This window comes from Dama dama, chromosome 2, assembly GCF_033118175.1.
Source record: "Dama dama isolate Ldn47 chromosome 2, ASM3311817v1, whole genome shotgun sequence".
In the NCBI taxonomy this organism is placed as follows: domain Eukaryota; kingdom Metazoa; phylum Chordata; class Mammalia; order Artiodactyla; family Cervidae; genus Dama; species Dama dama.
In genome coordinates, this window is record NC_083682.1 from 2,015,747 (window position 1) to 2,032,652 (window position 16,906).

The 16,906-nt window shown below is 64.8% G+C and overlaps 1 protein-coding gene across 5 annotated transcripts in view; it reads left to right on the forward strand.

Annotated features, from left to right (window-relative positions):
• The window catches only part of KCNQ1 (potassium voltage-gated channel subfamily Q member 1), a 362,556-nt gene that overhangs the window by 45,550 nt on the left and 300,100 nt on the right, over positions 1 to 16,906 (forward strand). For all 5 annotated transcript variants that reach the window (XM_061161398.1, XM_061161370.1, XM_061161406.1 and 2 more), the window contains exon 2: positions 9,677 to 9,767. In XM_061161398.1, the coding sequence (XP_061017381.1) occupies positions 9,677 to 9,767 (91 nt within the window). The remainder of the gene's footprint in view (positions 1 to 9,676; positions 9,768 to 16,906) is intronic.

Here is a 16,906-nt window from a genome sequence, read left to right on the forward strand (position 1 = left end):
GCGCTGGGGCTGGAAGAGGGTTGGGAATGACCAAGGTCCTGGGCAGGAGACCACCTGGGGCCGTGGGTGTGCGGGAGCCAAGGCCATGCTGGGGACCCACGTCTGCTTGGCGTGCAGGCTTGGCAGGCTGAGGACTGTCTCTGGGGAAATCTTGGCAGGTTCCAGGGTGGGGGGTGGGGGGCTCTGCCTTGGGCCAGGGCTGCCCATGTGGGCTTTCCGGCTTCTCAGAAGGGCCTCTGCCTCTGAAGTGTTGGGTAGGGTGCTTAGCGGGGGTCAGAGAAGGAGAAGGCATGGGCTCCTCAAAGTCTCGATCAGGGAACCTGCCTCTCTGGGTCTGGGCGGTGGTCTTGGCCCTGAAGACAGACTGTATGGGGGCCCCTGCAGGGCTTGGAGTCGGGAGGTTGCCTTCAGCCTGAGGTCAGGCCACACTGCAGCAAGGAAGACTTAGGGGTAGACAGGAGGAGGGACTTCCCCAAGCAGGGATGCGCAGAGACGCCCACCCCCTCTGGCACCAGTGGGGCTGCAGGCATCTTGCTCCTCCTCGGGGCTGGGTCCAGGTGTCCCAGGAGCCCTGCTGTGGCCTCCAGCCTGCAGACTCACCCTGTTTGAAGGAGGGCAGGGCCCTGGGCCGTGGGCAGGAAGCCCACCGGACCCCTCCCACCCCTGCTGGTGTCTGAGCACTCTGCTACCTGCTGCCCCTTCTCAGCCCAGAAGGGAGGCTGCCCGTCCCGTCCTGTCCCAGGTGAGGCCTGCAGGGGCTGGCCACATCGGGCCAGGGGTCGCCGCTGGGACAGGCTGCCTCTGGGGCCAGGCGAGCATGCACAGGTGTGTCCAGCTGTCCGCACTGCCCCCCCTGACCCCCGGGAGGGCCCTCTGGGACCCTGCCTCGCCCAGGACAGGCCCCGTTCACGGGAAGACGACATGCGTCCTGGGGCAGATAAGGCCCCTGTCCGTGGGGTCACTTCAGTTTGTTCTCCGGCACCTTCTAAATATACCCTCCGAGGGGTTCTTATCGCAGCCGGGCTGGGCTGGGCGGCCAGGCTTAGTGGAGGCGACGCTGCAGGGGTCAGAGCCGCCCCACAGAGTGGGCCCTGGGCAAGCTCGTCTGCTCTGCCCGGCAGCCCTGCCTCTGGCGGGCCTGCTCAGGCCCAGCGCCAGACCCCGAGGGTCGGGACACCCCAGCCCCCGGCCAAACCTAACTGGGGCCTGTCCTCTCACTGCCAGGCCAGGGCAGCCTCTCGAGGGTGGGCAGTGGGCAGATAGAGACCCTGCCCCGCTGGCTGGACTCTGTTTTCCTGGCGGTGTGGGCAGCGCCGGGGGCGGGAAGCCCGCGCTGCGGTCCTGCTCTCCACCGGCCGCTCAGGGCCGGGGCTCCGGGCAGACTCGGGCCCTCTTTCTCCTCTGATGAGGGACAGGCCTGCTTCTGGGGCTTCTTGTGAAGACAGAGGGGACGGGAAGGTGTGGATTTACACGGCTTGTCCCCACCCTCCTGCCAGGCACTGGGGCCGCTGAGGGGCTGCGTGGGGCCTGGTGGAAAGAGCCGGGCTCCCAGCTCTGCGTTGGCGCTCTGCTGACCAGCGGATGCCGGGAAAGCGCGCGTGGCTGACCGTGGCCCGGGCCAGATGTTCCAAGTCTAGTCTCCCACGGCCTGGTGCTCGGACACGGCTGCTGTCTGTCTGTCTGTCTTCTCTTTCTTTCCTTTCTTTCTGTCTTTCTACTTATTGGCACCCCCTTGCAGTGCGTGGAATCTTAGTTCGCCAACCAGGGATTGAGTCGAGCAGTGGAAGCATAGAGTCTTAATGCTGGACCACCAGGGAAAGCCCCCTTTTTAAAAAAGAGACAATTTTAAGACACCAATTTATTTATTTATTTTTAAACGTTTTGGTTGCTTGGCCTGTGGGATCTTGGTTCACTGACTTTTGAAAAAAAAATTTTAAGACACCAATTTATTTATTTACTTTTAAACGTGCGGTTGGTTGCTTGGCCTGTGGGATCTTGGCTCATTGGCCAGGAATTGAACCCGTGCCCCAGCATTGGAAGGCAAAGTCTCAGCCACTGGACTCTGGGGACGTCCCTGGCTGTTATGTTTCTGATTGTGTAACAGATCCCCGAGAAAACTTACCCTCACAGCACCCCCATCCCTGAGACCCCCATAGCTGTCTCTCTAGTGCCCGGGAAAGGCTTTGACGTGACTGATTAGGGTGATGTGGTCAAGCCCTCAGCCAAGGTCTGCCCCCAGCTTCCCCCAGCTGGCTCGGCCCTCGACAGAGGGGGACGTCCCGCCCCCTGCACACGCGAGGGCCTCGTGCGGAGCTGCACGTGGGAAGTGAGAGGATGCTGGGCATGGGGTGAGACATGAGCACAGCTGTCCACCCGTGTCCTCGATGGAGTCAGGCCGCTGGGCAGGGCGATGGCCGGCCACTCCCCGGGCTCGGCTGGGCCTGGCCATCCCACCCCTGCCCTGCAGAAGGCGCGGCCCAGCGGCGCCCCACCCTGTCACCTCGGGCGGGGGGCGCGGTCGGGCTTTGGGGCCTGCAGTGCCTCCAGCCTGGGGCCGCCAGGGTGGAGCTGGGTTTCTATCTGTGCTGAGCAGTCCGGGTCCCTGAGTCCGGCCGCCGGTGAGCAAGGTGGCGCCTCACTGCCGGCGGACCCGTCACAGGGCTCCTGAGCGTGACCCCATCCTGGGTCCAAGTTGTCCCCTCACCTGCGTCATCCTGGGTTTCTGGAAGAGGCCCCGAGAAGTGGGTGAGGGTGAGTCTGGGCAGTCGCTGCCCTGCTGGTGGGCAGACACTAGGCAGAGTGGACATGGGGCAGTGCCTTGCAGGCGTGCGAGGGTCAAGGGGCCGGTAGCATGCGTAGCCAGGTTGGGTGCGGTGACCCCTCCCTGCCCGGCATGGATTGGTCTTCTCTGGGAGCAGTCCCTTCCCTGCTGCCTCTGGGGACAGCTTCAGGCAGCGAGACCATGACCCTCCCCTCAGAGCCTCGCCCACTGCGTCTCCTGTGCTCCTGGCCGCTGGGGTGGCCGTGGCTGCAGCCCACTCACATCAGAGTTCCCTCCCACCACCCCCAGCTCCTTTCTGCCTGGCACTGTTGGCATGCAGCCTGGGGGAGAAGGGGTACGTGGAGAGCTACCTGGTGCCCTGGCCCACTGGAAACCCCGTAGGGCCCTGGCGGAGCACTCTGGGGTGAGGTGTGGCCGGACAGAGCAAGGAGGGAAAAAATGGCACAAGAGGATTTCACTTCTGGATGAACCCTGGAGGCCTGCATGGAGGAGGTGGCACTGCGAGTTCTGTCCCCTGAGTTCTTGAGTTCAACCTAAAACAGTCAGTCGGTCATTCAGGTCCCAGGTCCCATATGAGGCCTTCAAAGTGGACATCAGACATCCTCTGCCTGCCGAGCCCTTGCTCTATAGGGGGCGGCAGTGGGCAGCAGGTGGTTAGTGGTCTGATGAGAGCAGGGCAGGGGACACAGGGCCCAGCTGTGGCATCAGAAGGCCCCCATCGGGGAAGCCCAGGCCTATGGGGCAGGGGGATGCCCAGGAAGGTGGGTTTGGAGCTCCGACTTCACTGGAGAATCTTTAGCTCGGAGGGCTGGTGGGATTTGCATCCTTCCGGGATCACCCCCAGCTGCCGGGTGGACGTTGAGACTTGGGCAGGGAGACCAGTGGGATGTGGGCTGCAGATTCTGGTGCAATCCTGGTGGCCCATCCCCCGGGGGTGGAGACCCCCAGGCAGAGGAGGCCTGGCCTTTAGGGAGGCGCTATGCTCACAGCAACAGCCAAGGGCCCGGCCAGAGTGCAAGGTGAGAGGCCCTGTGTCTCTGGGGTCCCGGTCCAGGTCACTTTTAGAAGAAGTGTCGACTGAAAGCCCGCAAGGCTGAGAATGGCCTCTGGCGAGAGGCAGCAATAAGCATCTTCGTCTCCTAGGGGCTCCTTGCGGGCAGGCCTCGGGGATCAGTTTGATGGGATCTTGCACTCACGAGAACTTAGGGAGACTGGCGCTGCGGGAACAGTGGCCTCATCGCTCCCAGCTGCCCGCTGGAGCCCGCGTAGCTAGGGGTCGCATCGCCTGAGGGAGCCTCTGAAAGGAATGAGGAACACACCTCACGGGAGGTTCAGAGTCGGGGTGGCCTGTGGGAGCCCTCGTCCCGGGAACCCTGCTTGGATGCCGCCCAGCACATCACGGGGAGGCGGAGTGCGAGGCCAAGTCCCTCCCTGACGTGACGGGGTCTGGACGGTGGGGTGCTGAGCTGTGTGTGACCTCGCAAACACACCTCCCTCTGCATCCTAGGCTCTGGAGCCTGGGATCTTACTCGGGTCTCTCCAGATGCACTGAGGCCGAGAGGGGACGGGCCGGAAGCTCTGAACGTACCTTGGACTGTTTCACAGGGGCCACGGACGCGCACGTTACCACATGCCTGATGCTGGCTTTTAAAGACTCACAGAAGATTTGCTGATAGTTCTTGTCATCATAAGCGATTTATTCATTTATTCAGTTCAGTTCAGTCCCTCAGTCGTGTCCAACTCTTTGCGACCCCATGGACTGCATGCAGCACGCCAGGCCTCCCTGTCCATCACCAACTCCCAGAGTTTACCCAAACTCACGTCCATTGAGTCGGTGATGCCATCCAGCCATCTCATCCTCTGTCGTCCCCTTCTCCTCCTGCCTTCCGTCTTTCCCAGCATCAGGGACTTTTCCAATGAGTCAGCTCTTTGCATCAGATGACCAAAGTACTGGAGTTTCATCTTCAGCCTCAGTCCTTCCAATGAACACCCAGGACTGATCTCCTTTAGGATGGACTGGTTGGATCTCCTTGCAGTCCAAGGGACTCTCGGGAGTCTTCTCCAACACCATGGTTCAAAAGCATCAATTCTTCGGTGCTCAGCCTTCTTCACAGTCCAACTCTCACATCCATACATGACCGCTGGAAAAACCATAGCCTTGACTAGATGGACCTTTATTGGTAAAGTAATGTCTCTGCTTTTTAACATGCTGTCTAGGTTGGTCATGACATTCCATCCAAGGAGTAAGCGTCTTTTAATTTCATGGCTGCAGTCACCATCTGCAGTCATTTATTAGAACCCTAGATAAGTCACAGAGGCTGAATAATGGCCCCCAGAGATGGCAGACTCCCTGGAACTTGTGAACGTGACCTTAGGTATTTAGAAAAAGCATCTTTGCAGAGGTGATATGTTAAGGATCTTGAGGGGGAGATGATTCTGGATTCTCGGGCAGGGGGGCCCCAGTTCAGTGACAAGTGTCCTCATAAGACACAGACAGAAGGGGCGAACACAGGGGCCATGACGTTAGAGGCAGAGGCCGGAAGGATGTGGCCCTGAGCCCAGAGGCACCTGGGTCCCCCGGAAGCTGGAGGAGGCCCAGTGTCTCCACCACGCCCGCCCCGCCTGCCCACGCAGCACCTCCCGCGCCCCGTGGTTCAGCCTTGTACGTGCCATTCCCCTTGGAGGACTCGGGGTACCGAGTGCTGGGCCTGGCCCCTGGAAACAGGTGCCCCGCCCAAGGGGAGCCTCGATCCCTGCCTTGAGGCTGGAGCTGGCTGGGCCTCGCTGTCCCTGAGCCCTGGATCCCCTTGCCGGGCAGCGCGGACTGGAGGGGCAGCCCAGAGTCTCCTTCTGGAGGTGGTGTAACGCCTTCCGCATGGGGTCAGGGGGTGCACAGCGCCCAGCACCTGGGCCGAGGTGTGATTGGCGACGTGCCCGACCCTGTTCCACCCAGGGCAGTGCTGGGCACGGGCTGGACCGGGTGGGGCGTGTCTTGGCATTCCGTTGGGCAGCGTTGCCCCAGCCCCACAGACAGTCCTGGTGGGACCCGAGGCAAGCTCCCCCCGCCGGGGGTCCAGTGCCACGGGGGCGTCCACATCCCCCGGAGGCCCAGTGCCACGGGGGCGTCCACGTCCGGGCGCACGCTCCCCAGCCCACCTTGTCCTGTTTGCTCAGGGATGTTTGGAATCTCCCAGGTGACTTTTGTACAAAGAGGAACCCCTCCGATACGGCCGGAGTTTGAACGTCAGCAGCTAATCTACTAAATCACACGCTCCGAGTTCGGCCTTGAGGTTCAGGCAGCGGGACAAGCCCTTTGTCTGTTATCGGCCCGAAGGTCCTAGCCGGGAGGGCGGGCCTTTGAACCTCACACAGCCTCATTTGTAGCCTTAATCAAACACGGGCCCCAGTCCAGGGCTTGTGCGTAAATGTCATTTACTTAGTTTCCTCTTTTTCCCCTTAACCTAGAGACGCCGTGGCTTCCCGTGTAGTGTGAAACCTCCCCTCGGACATGTGAGTGCACCGCTCGGACGCGCAGACCTGAGCTGTGCTGGGCGGCCATTAACTCAGCCGTCCTCAAAGCCTCATCCTCCCGAAGGGGCACAGTCTGTGCCCAGAAGCCCTGCCTCCCCGCCCCGCGCCCGGCCCCGCGCCCCGTTGTCCGTCTCTGTGGGTTTGAGCTCCAGGGCCCTCGTGGGGGTCGACTCGACCAGGACTTTCCCTCCTGTGACTGCGGCGTCTCACCGAGCACAGTGTTCCCAACGTCCATCCCTTCGCACAAAACGTTTTTTCTGGGCCAATGAGACTTTCCCAAGTACCTAATTGTTATGTATTGAATCCGCTCCCCAGGTGGGGCAGTGGTAAAGAATCCACCTGCCATATAGGAGACACAGGAGATGTGGGTTCAGTCCCTGGGTCGGGAAGATCCCCTGGAGGAGGAAATGCAACCCGCCCCAGTCTGCTGGCCTGGGAAATCCCCTGGACAGAGGCGCCTGGCTACAGTCCGTGGGGTCGCAGAGAAATTGACCGCACAGATAGGCTGCAGCCAACGCTCCCTGACCGCCCCAGTGCTGCGTCTCAGCCCCCTGGGCCTCGCTCAGAGCTCGCAGAGCCCGAAGGCAGGGGTCTGTCACTTCTGGGTTCCAAGTGCGCCTTGAACAGGCTCTATTCCCCTTGCACGTCAGTCGTGTGTTTTTTATTCACATTTTCAGCATCACTGGGGGACATCCAGGGTTGAAAGAGGTTTCCCCGTGGACTTCCCTGAGGGTCTGGTCCGGCCCGCCTGGGCTGAGCCCGCCAGTCGCCGGTGCCGCTGGGGGCCCAGCCCATGGGCAAGGGGGTGGGGTCCTGCCGCCCACCCCCCGTTGCCCCCTGGTGTGCCCTCCTGCTGGGCCACCGCCCTGGCACAGCTCCCGCATTCCCCTGCGTTCCCCAGGCACCTGCTGGCGCAGATGCTGAAATGATGTCCGATGTCCGATAACGGCACGGACGTCCTCGGGCGGGAGCCGGCGGCCGTGCGCCCAGGGTGGATCGGCCGTCGGGGCACAGGCAGGCCATCGTCCTTGCCTTGGCCACGGCCGCCTCCCGCGGGCACGCACGCGCCCCCCTGGGAAGTCGGGTCGGGCAGCGCCGGGACCCGAGGGTGCCTCTCCCCCGCCCAGCCCCGCTCCCCAAACCCCGGGCAGAGAACAGGGCAGTTTTCCCCCTCCCTTGGGCCTTGGTCCCCCAGCTCTCAGAGGTCTGCGGCTGCCTGACTTTGGAGCCTCAGGACCTAGGCTGGGACGGAGGGGGTGGCCAGCCCCGCAGAGGCAGAAGGGGCGTGCTGGGCCCCCAGGTTGCTGCCAACACCCCAAGAGCAGGGACCCGACCTTGGCCTTGCTGAGGCTCCTGGGCCCACACGCTCGGAGGGGACAAAGCACCCTTTGTGAAATGATTCTTTCTGAAACCGGCGCGTGTGCAGGTATTCAAGGAGCTGTTGAGCCTTCAGAGGACAGTGTGACCGAGGCCGACATGCCGTGGAGGGTTGGGAGCCCTGAGCCCCGGAGGCCCAGCGGCCCCCAGGGGGGTGCTTCTGGGTGGGGGCCCACGCGCTGGCCCAGGGCCTCCACCAAGGTTCTGGGCACACAGTGCGGGGTGGGGTGGGGTCTCCATGTGCCTCTGAGGGAGCTGAGGCTGAGGACACCACCCTGATGTACCCTCCCTTCAGGCCTGTCCACAGGCGGAGCTGCCATGGCCAGACCCCTCCTGTTGGCAAGACCCCGTCCTCCCCAGCCCCAGGCCTCTGTGCCCCTGCCTGGCACGCGGTTCTAAGCCAGCTTTCACCGCTGTGTCCAAAGCCAGGGTCATCCTGACAGAGACAGTACGCAGTCAGTTGCCACCCTGGCAGCAAGAGTCGACAGGGACAGGCCTCGCAGAAGAGCGGCCGCTGCCCCAGGCCTCCGAGGCAGCTGAGTCACCTGCCGTGGGCCGTGGGGCCCACCGCGACACCTCGAGGGGGCAGAGACGCTGTCTGGGTTCTGTCCACACCCTCTGCCTCAGAAGGCAGGGATGGTAGAGAGTTCAGGACTTTTCGCGCACGTCCTGGCGGCGGGGGCTGGAGGTGGGGGGGCCCGGGGAGCCGTGGGCAACAGGACCTGCAGACCTGGGTCCGGGCCTGGCGGGGGCCAGCCACCCCTTCCCCACCGAGGGCCTCCCTGCAGCCTGGGGGACAGTGGCCCGGGGCACAGGGCTCGCAGCTCCGGGCTTCAGCCAGTGTTGGCACGGTGACTGTGGGCCAGCGGGGGTGTCGGTGTCCTGACCTTTGCGCCCGAGTGTGACCGTTCGTGGCAAGCAGGGCTCTGCAGGTGTGACTCGGTGACGGATCTGGGTGTAGGCGGCCATCCGGACCACCTGGATGATGCTCAGCATCATCGCAAATGCCCTTCGTGGGGAAGGGGAGGGTCAGAGGGGAGGACACCACGCTGGCACACTCCCGGAGCCTCCCCGGGGCCTGGTCTCACCCCCTCCGTGGTCTGGCCACTGGGGGTTCACCCTCAGGAAGCGTGGAGCCCAGGCCCCAGTTTCCTCGTCTGTAGCATCGCTAAGCAGCCGATGCGGCCGTCGTCTTGCAGGAACGCGTGTTACTGTCTGTACCGTGAGGCTGGGCGGTGCGGGCGGTGGTGATGTCCTTCCCCAGGACAGCGTCTGTGGCTGGACAAGCTGTGAGGAAGCATCTCCGCGGGCCACAGGCGGGCAGGTTCAGGAGGAGTGGGTGAGAGGCGGAACACGGGTCCAGCCTTGGGCGGCCCCAGGGCTGACCCCCGAGTCCCTGCCTGCATGTCCGCTGCTGAGAGGAAGTGGCCACGGGCTGTGTCGATGAGGAAACTGAGGCTGGAGAGTGGTCTGGGCCAGCTGGCCGGCACTGGGCCTGCCTTCTTTCTGCGGCTGCCTTTCTGTGTCCCCGGGGGCCTGGGGGCAAACCCTCGGGTCAAGCACGCTGCCCTGTTGTTGGGATGCCCACGGAGCCCTGCGACCATCACCCTACGTCCAGAACGTTTGCTGCCCAGAGGAGGCCCCTTGGGCCCCGTGGTCTTCAGGCATCTCTCTGCCCCGTGAGTTTCCGCTCTGGATCCTTGGAGACCGTGTGGGCAGAGCCTGGCTCCTCAACCTGGCCTCTGAGGCCCGTCTGCCCGTCGCCTGGGTCAGAGCCCGTCCCCTCCTGGCCGGGGGGCGACCTCATGCAGTTGGCCCTGCTGCGGTTGGGGCACGCCTGGCGGTCGGGGCTGGCCCCGGAGAGGGCCCGGTCCCTCGGGCGGTGGGCGAGGCCCCTGCCCTGCCCCGCCCGGGCCCGGGCCGTGTCTGGGGGGCGGGGTGGGCGGCCTGGCCGAAGCACTGACCGCGTGTGCTCCTGTCCCGCAGCTTCCTCATTGTCCTGGTCTGCCTCATCTTCAGCGTGCTGTCCACCATCGAGCAGTATGTCGCCCTGGCCACAGGGACCCTCTTCTGGATGGTACGTACCAGTGCGAGGGGCCCTGCGCTCTTGCCCCTGGGCAGGTGGGCCGCAGGGCGAAGCCCGCCACTCCTGGCCTCTCCCACCCACGGGACCCTGTGCCGGCACCCCAGGGCGGGCTGGCTCTGTGGGCTCGCCCTGACACCGGGGGCCTAGAGGTGGTGGGGACCCCACCTTCCTGGCTCCCTACCTTGCCAGGATGTGACCACTGGGCTGAGAAGGTGGAGGAATGACGAGACCCTGGGCCTGGTGGTCTGGGAGGGCTTCCGGGAGGAGTGGGCTTCTGAGCTGGGAGGGAAGGGAGGACAAGAGGCCGGGGTCGCAGTCTGCTTGGCCTGCGCCGTGGCCCCGGTCCGGCTGGCACACAGACCTGCGGGCATCCCTGCCCCTGCCCCCAGCCTTGGCCCGGGTGCCCCTGCCCTCGCCAGCCGATGGCTGTGAGCTGGCGTCCCCGAGGCCTCGAGGCAGCACCTGTCGTACTGTACGCAGTCGGCTCCACTGTTCGCCTGGCGCCTCTGCATTCGTGCTCACGGAGTTTCTCCTTTGGAGGTTAGAGGGACACTCAGCCCGCCTTCCTCTGGCAGCTGTCTGGGTGGACCTTGTGTCTTTAAGCTGTTGGGGCTCGTTGGGTGCGTCTGGTGGAAGGACCCAGGCCACTCTCCCCCCGTCCCTGTCGCCGCCCCCCACGCCGGCACCGCTTACCCCAGAGTGTGTCTCCTCCCCGCGCTGATGGGGACCGGGCGTCCCGGGCTCTGCTCTGCGGCCTTCCTGCCCATCCACAGCCGCGTGTGCATCCCCACGACAATCCGCTTTCCCGTGCGCTTGGTGTCGGCGACCCTGCTCTCTCGGGGCTCACCTGGCGATTCCTGCTCGTCTCCTCTCCCCAGTGACCTTTGCGATCAGCTTGTCTGCCTCCCAGGAAACACCTGTTGGTGTTTGATGAGTGAATTTGGGGAGGCCAGCATCTCTCTGGCGTGGGCTCGTTCTGTCCATGGGCAGGGCGTATCTGTTTATCAGAGGGTTTCACGGTTTGGGGATGTGGGTTTGAGACAGCTGTTGTTGTTATTATCAATATGATAACAGCTGCTATTAGTTGCCATCGCCAGTGGAATCCCTTCCCTTATGTTTCCGGGAGGTTTTCTTTGCTGTCTAGGAGGGCGACTGCCCTTGTCACCTGTGCAGCCTGGGACTCGCTCTGCTTCGTCATTGTTTGCGGCGGTTTGTCCTCTGACCCTTTGGAGTTGTCTGTCTGGAGTCTCTGCTGCCTGCTCTGGTCCGGCGCGTTGGTTGGGTGTGCAGACTGGCATCTCTCAGGTGCTCCGGCTTTGCGGGGCGGGCCGAGGGGCTCTCCACGTCTCCTAGGGAACGCCCGGCCTGGGCAGAGAGCTGCGCCTTTTCTGGGCTGGGGTGGCCTTCAAGCCCCGTGAGAGGGCAGGATGCTACGGTGACGGCGTCCTCGGCTGTGTGCCGTCACCCTGTGTGTGTCCACGTCCTGACCGCCTCTCCTCTGAGGACACCAGTCCTATGGGACGAGGACCCACCCTAGGGGCCTCATTTTACCATAATCACCCCTTTATAAAGACCCGTCTCCAAACACAGCCGCATCTGAGATTCTGGGCTCAGGATCCCAATGTAGGGAACTGGGGAGATCACAGCTCAGCCCACGAGGCCCCTGCGTAACTGGGTCGGCTCCCCCTCTGCGGGAAGGTTCATTCCTGTGTTCTGAGAGGCCCCCACAACCTTGAGTCCCATCGGGGTAGGGGCCCCTGGGACACCCGCCCCCGCCTGGGCCCTGCCGCAGCCGGGGTCCGGTTTGCAGGCCACGTGGCCCCACCCTCACGCGGCTCGGGCCGGGCCCTGCGTGCAGCCCGCGCGGGATTCCAGCTCCCGAGTCACCACTGATGTCAGCGCACCCCAGGCCCGGCTCTGGGGCTGGAAAGCAGATCATCGAGGGCGTGGGTCACCCCTCCCGGGTGGAGGGCAGGCCCTGGCGGCCTCGGGCTTCATCTGGTCCGGCCTCCCCTCTCCCCTTGGCCTGTCTGGGAGCTCCCCCATCCCCAATCCCCAGCATTGCTGCTCCCAGTCACAGTGGGTTCCTTGGGGCTTCATGATGCCGGGAGGCCCAGAGCCGGGCATGGTGGCAAAGGGGCCCCAGGGCCGTCCCCGCAGCCCCCAGGCCCCTGCCGGCTCCCCGCCTCCTGGAGGATCTGACGGCGCGCAGTCCGGGCATCGCTGAGGTCCGCGCGCCTCCTGGTGGCTGTTCTTAGAACTGCGGTCTCCTCCCTGAGGCTTCCTTCGTGGCTCAGTTGGTAAAGAATCTGCCTGCGATGCAGGAGACCCGGGTTCGATCCCTGGGTTAGGAAGATCCCCTGGAGGAGGGAAAAGCTACCCACTCCAGTATTCTTGCCTGGAGAATCACATGGACAGAGGACCCTGGTAGGCTACAGTCCATGGGGTCACACAGAGTCAGACATGATTGAGCAACTAAACCACCCCCGCTGAGGATGGGGGCTCAGCTGGAGCTGGGACCCTGGGGGGTGTGTGTGCCAGCGAGCAGCCCCCTGCCTCCCAGCAGAGGGCCCCTGCTGCCGGTGCTTCTCCTGCTCCACGCCCCCCATTCTCTCTGCCGCACGCATGCCCCCCGAGGCACCCTCTCCACAGCGAACTGTCGGCTTGGGGCGGGCAGTGGGGGTGGGGGGGAGGTTTTCCAAAATCAAACTCTGATCATTCCAGAAGCTCTGGTGGGATTTCGGATCTGCTGGGCCTCTTGGGCCCCCAGTGCTGTGCACCCCCTGTCTGTCCCTCCGCTGGCTCCCTCTGCTCCCGGGCAGTTAGCTGACCCCTGACCCTGGGCCCTCCTGCTGCCCCGGGGCCCTGGCACATGCTTCTGCGGGTGGACTGACCCTCTGACCTGTCGCGGGGCCGACTTCCCGTCTGCCCAGTCAGGCTGCGACTCGGCCGTCACCGCTGGTGCCCCCCACTACCGCCCGCTGCCGGGGCTCCCCTCCTCACCGCACCCCACTCTCCCCCTGGTGGCTGGGCGTGAAGGGGGTCTGTGGGCCAAAGTGGGGAGCCCCAGGCTCTGTCTCCTTGCTCCGCCACCCCTCCAGGGCAGGGGCCCATGGGTGGCACCCTCCACAGGCCCAGAACGGTGCTGCTGGGTTTGGACATTCCCTTTGAGTCCAGGAGCTCAGAGGGGGCTCCCTGGGGCTCCCGGAGCTGTCGTGGGGTCCTGGGCCTCAGCTTTCCCATCTGCAGAACAAAGCCTGGGGGAAAATGGTCTCAGATGCAACCTTCTGATGGCCTGTACTGCGTTCCGAAAGATTTCATAACTCGCTGGCCTGTGGAGACAGGTCCTTTGTGGTGTGTTTGAGCTGACCATGTCCAGAGTCATGCCTTTAGAGTCATGGCCATGGGGCAGGCGGTGGGGTATCAGGGTCACCGGGAGGAATGCAGCTGCAGGGGCCCGGGAAAGATATGAATCATGATAGGAATTACGTCAAGAGTTGGGGCCCGAAGGAGGTAAGAGGTGAAGCGGGACTTGGGGGGTGGACAGGGTGTCTGCAGGGATGCTGAGGGCTTCCTGGAAGAGGGGGTGCCCTGAGGGTGGGAGGAGGAGGTAGGTGGGTGCGGGGGCCTCCAGGGGCAGGCTGGGACCACCCCCTGTAGCTGGCAGTGGACAGGGCTGGCCCAGGGTCCCGGGGCTCTGGATGGAGGTGGCAGCTGGGGGCTCCCTGGAGAGGCTGTGGTCTGCAGGCTGGGGACGGGTGTGACCCCAGGCAGGGTGTGACGGAGGGAGGGTGTGTGTGGGCAGCGGGCCGCAGAGGCGGTGGTCGCAGGCCCCCCTGGGTCGGCCACCCAGGCTGGGGCGGCAGGACACCAGGTGGCGGTGTTGTCCGCGGCTCAAGGGCGCCGCTGGCCGTGACCCAGAACTGCGAGCCAGACCACAGCCCGGAGCCGGGAGGGGCCGGGGCTCGCACAGGATTCCGAGAGCGGCTCGGTGTTTAAATGGTGGAAAAAGTCCTTCGAAGCTGTGTTTTCCCACAGAGCCCATATGTCTCCCTTCCTTTTCGTGTGCTGCTTTTTATGGGGCCAGAGAGCTGCTGTCTCAGCTCCAGGCGAGGGAGCCTCGGGCGGCCTCCGAGGGATTAAGCATTTTGCTGAACCAGGGAGATCTGGGGGGCCTGAAAAAGCCACTTGGGGTGGGGTCTCGTCGCTGCTGCGGGGTCTGTCCCGGGGGTGTGGACGGCCCGTTCAAGATCTGAGCCCTGCTGGCGGCTTCTGGGGAACAGGGCTCCCGACACAGTTCCTGAATTCAGAGGAAGCCAGGCGTGTGCGCGCGCGCGCGCGCGTGTGTGTGTGTGTGTGTGTGTGTGTGTACACGTGTCTGTGTGCAAGCGTGCAGCGCGCCTGTGTGTCTGCTTGTGCACATGGCCGCGTGCACGCTCTGTGCCCCGGTTTCGGCGTGCACACGCGTCTGTGGCCAGGCCCCAGCCCCGTCCTGTGCCCCCCGCCCCCGGCCCCTGCCCGCTGCCGTAGCAAACACAGCCCCTCCCCGCTCCCTGGGGGAAGAGACCCCAGCTGGGCCCAGGTGAGGGGCTGGTTTTTGTCTCCGAAATCGCAGGGTGTTTTTTTTTTTTTTTCTTTTTCAAATCCCACACAAAGAGAGAGGCCCTCAAAGGCACAGCGCAGACCCCGCGTAGCCCGGCTCCTGGTGGGCGCATACCAGGGATCGTCCTGCGATGCCTGCGGTTGAAAACCCGTGAGCCGCAGCCCGGAGGCCTAGCGGATGAGGTCATCGCCGAGGCTTCCTCCCTGGCCCAGGCTCCCGGGGGCCCCTCCGCGGTGACCCAGCCCTCCCTCCGGCTGGATCACCCACCCCGGGGCCCTGGCTCCCACGGCACAGGCGAGAGCATCCGGCCCTCCAGGCCTCAGTTTCCCTGCTGCGAGTCCAGGCCCCGCAGGGACCCTCCCCCCACCACCCGGCGTCCCCCGGCCCCTCAGTGGGCCCCGCGTTTCTCTGGAATGAGGCCTGGGCTCTGTCTCCTGACCCCCGGCCCCAGCGCACACCCCGCTCGCTCTGCAGGCCCGCCCGTTCCGGCCCTGCTCCCTACACCCTTCACGTGCCGATCCAGACGGCGGCGCGGAGTCTGGGCCTGGGGCCCTGCTGGTCATGCCGTGAGCCTCCGCAGGCAGAGGGTGAGGCTCACGGAGCCTGGTCACGTCTGCCCAAGGCCGGGCTCCCGGCGGCTGGCTCAGGTTCCCCATGAACAGACCCCAAGGTCGCGTCTGCTCCTGGTCTGTCGCCTCCCTGGGGGGCTGTTCTCTCAGTTTTCCCCTCACTGCTTGGCGAACTCCTACACATCCAGCAAAGCCCCGCTCCTGTACATCCACTTCCGGGGCGCCTTCCTGCCCGCCCAGCGACATCACCGGCTTTGTCCTCTGGCCCCTTGGTGCCCTGGGGAGACGTCTCCCCACGGCGGGGTCTTGAGCCCCTTGGCCTCTGTCCCCAGCACACAGGCGCTGCCCATTGAGGGCTGTTTGTGGCTGCCAGGGCCTCCTCTGAGGTTCTTCCTCAGAGTGTAGCCGGCCCAGCTCTCCATCCTGGTGTGGGGGTGTCCTCACCTGCATCTGATCAGCGAGTGTTTCTAGTGCACCCACTGCATGGCAGGGTGGCGGGCTCCATCTCTGCACCCAGGGTCCTCCCTGGGGCCTGTGTAAGACGGGGCCGGCACCAGAGTGTGGGAAGGCCTGACCTCCACCCGCAGGAGCCAGAAGGCACATGTACGCATGAGTGCCCGGCCAGGCCAGGGTTGAGCTGCTGCCTGGTTCGGGCCTCCTGCTTGGCCCTCTGTGGCGTGGGGACTCCTGGCCGCCCCGTGGGCAGAGCCTCCTGGGTCTGGGGTAGAAACACTGAGAACTGCGGGCAGCCCCCACAGCCGGTGTGCCTTCTGGACGTTTCTGCGCCAGCTCCTGACTCTGGCACGGGCAGCGGCGCCAGCTCAGGTGTCCCGAAGGCCTGACCGTGGGGTCTGACCCTACAACTCGGGGTGCGGAGGGGGGGGCGGCGTGGCTCTGGGCTGCAGGGGGCCCTCCCCCTCCCAAGGCCCCGCTGCGAGCCGCCCCCAGGAAGGCGGTGTGCGGGGACCCCGGCCCCCAGTTGAGAGGGCTCACGTGGGTGTGGGGGCTTCCTGCTGCCCCTTGGGCAGAAATGGGGCGGGGGCCTGCCCTGGACAATGCGTGGCTGGGGGCAGGGCAGATTGCTGAGTTTGCCTCCCGCGTGCCAGGAGGGGTGGGCGAGGCGCAGGCGGCCCCCACAGCCCCCCATGTCTGGGTGCCCCCCAGTGTCCCCTCGTGAGTCCATGAACAGAGGCTCAAGAGCCACCAAGCAGAATTTGAAGCTGCTGCCCTCAGGGGGTCTTGGCTAATTCTCCAGAGCCCCCCCAGTGGGGACCCCTGAGAGCAGGAGCCCCCCGACCTGTGATCCTGTGGGTGTGGGTCCGAGTTGCGCATCAAGTCCCTTGGACAAGCGGCCCTGCGCCCCCGTGACGGCCCCCTCACTTCCTCCAGCCCTCCGGCGCTTCTGTCCACCCACCCCTCCCGTCCCCCTTCGAGTGCCTTCACCCCTCCCAGGTCTGTGGCGTTTCCCCCTCACTGTGCATGCTCGTCGTGGGCTTGTGGCCTCTTTGGCCTGATGGGTTCCCAGCTCTGCCTGCGGGGTCTCCCCCCTGGGCTCTGAGGGGCCAGTGCCTCCACCCTCGCCCTGTGAGGGGGAAGGTCTGTCCGCGCAGGAGGAGGCCGAGGGCTCGAGGTCGCGGGGCCCCCGTGAGGCCCGGGGTGCTGGCTCCGCGTCCCGCCCCTGGGCCCGCCGGGGTCCCCGTGCCCGGGGCTCCTGGCTACGTTCCTGGCCTGGAGGCAGCTGCTCCTGAGGGGACAGCTGACATTCCTTCCTGCGGGGTCTGCCCTCGGCCCGGAGCCGTGAAAACGGGAACCCTCAGCTGTAAGCGGAGCCTTCTGTGGGGCGCGGGGCCCTGTGGGCGGAGGGGTCCTGGGGCGCCTCGCGCACTAACAAAGGCGCCCTCTGTGAAGCCCACGCTCTGTCGCGGGCCAGGACGGTCCTGTCCATCAAATCAGTTCAG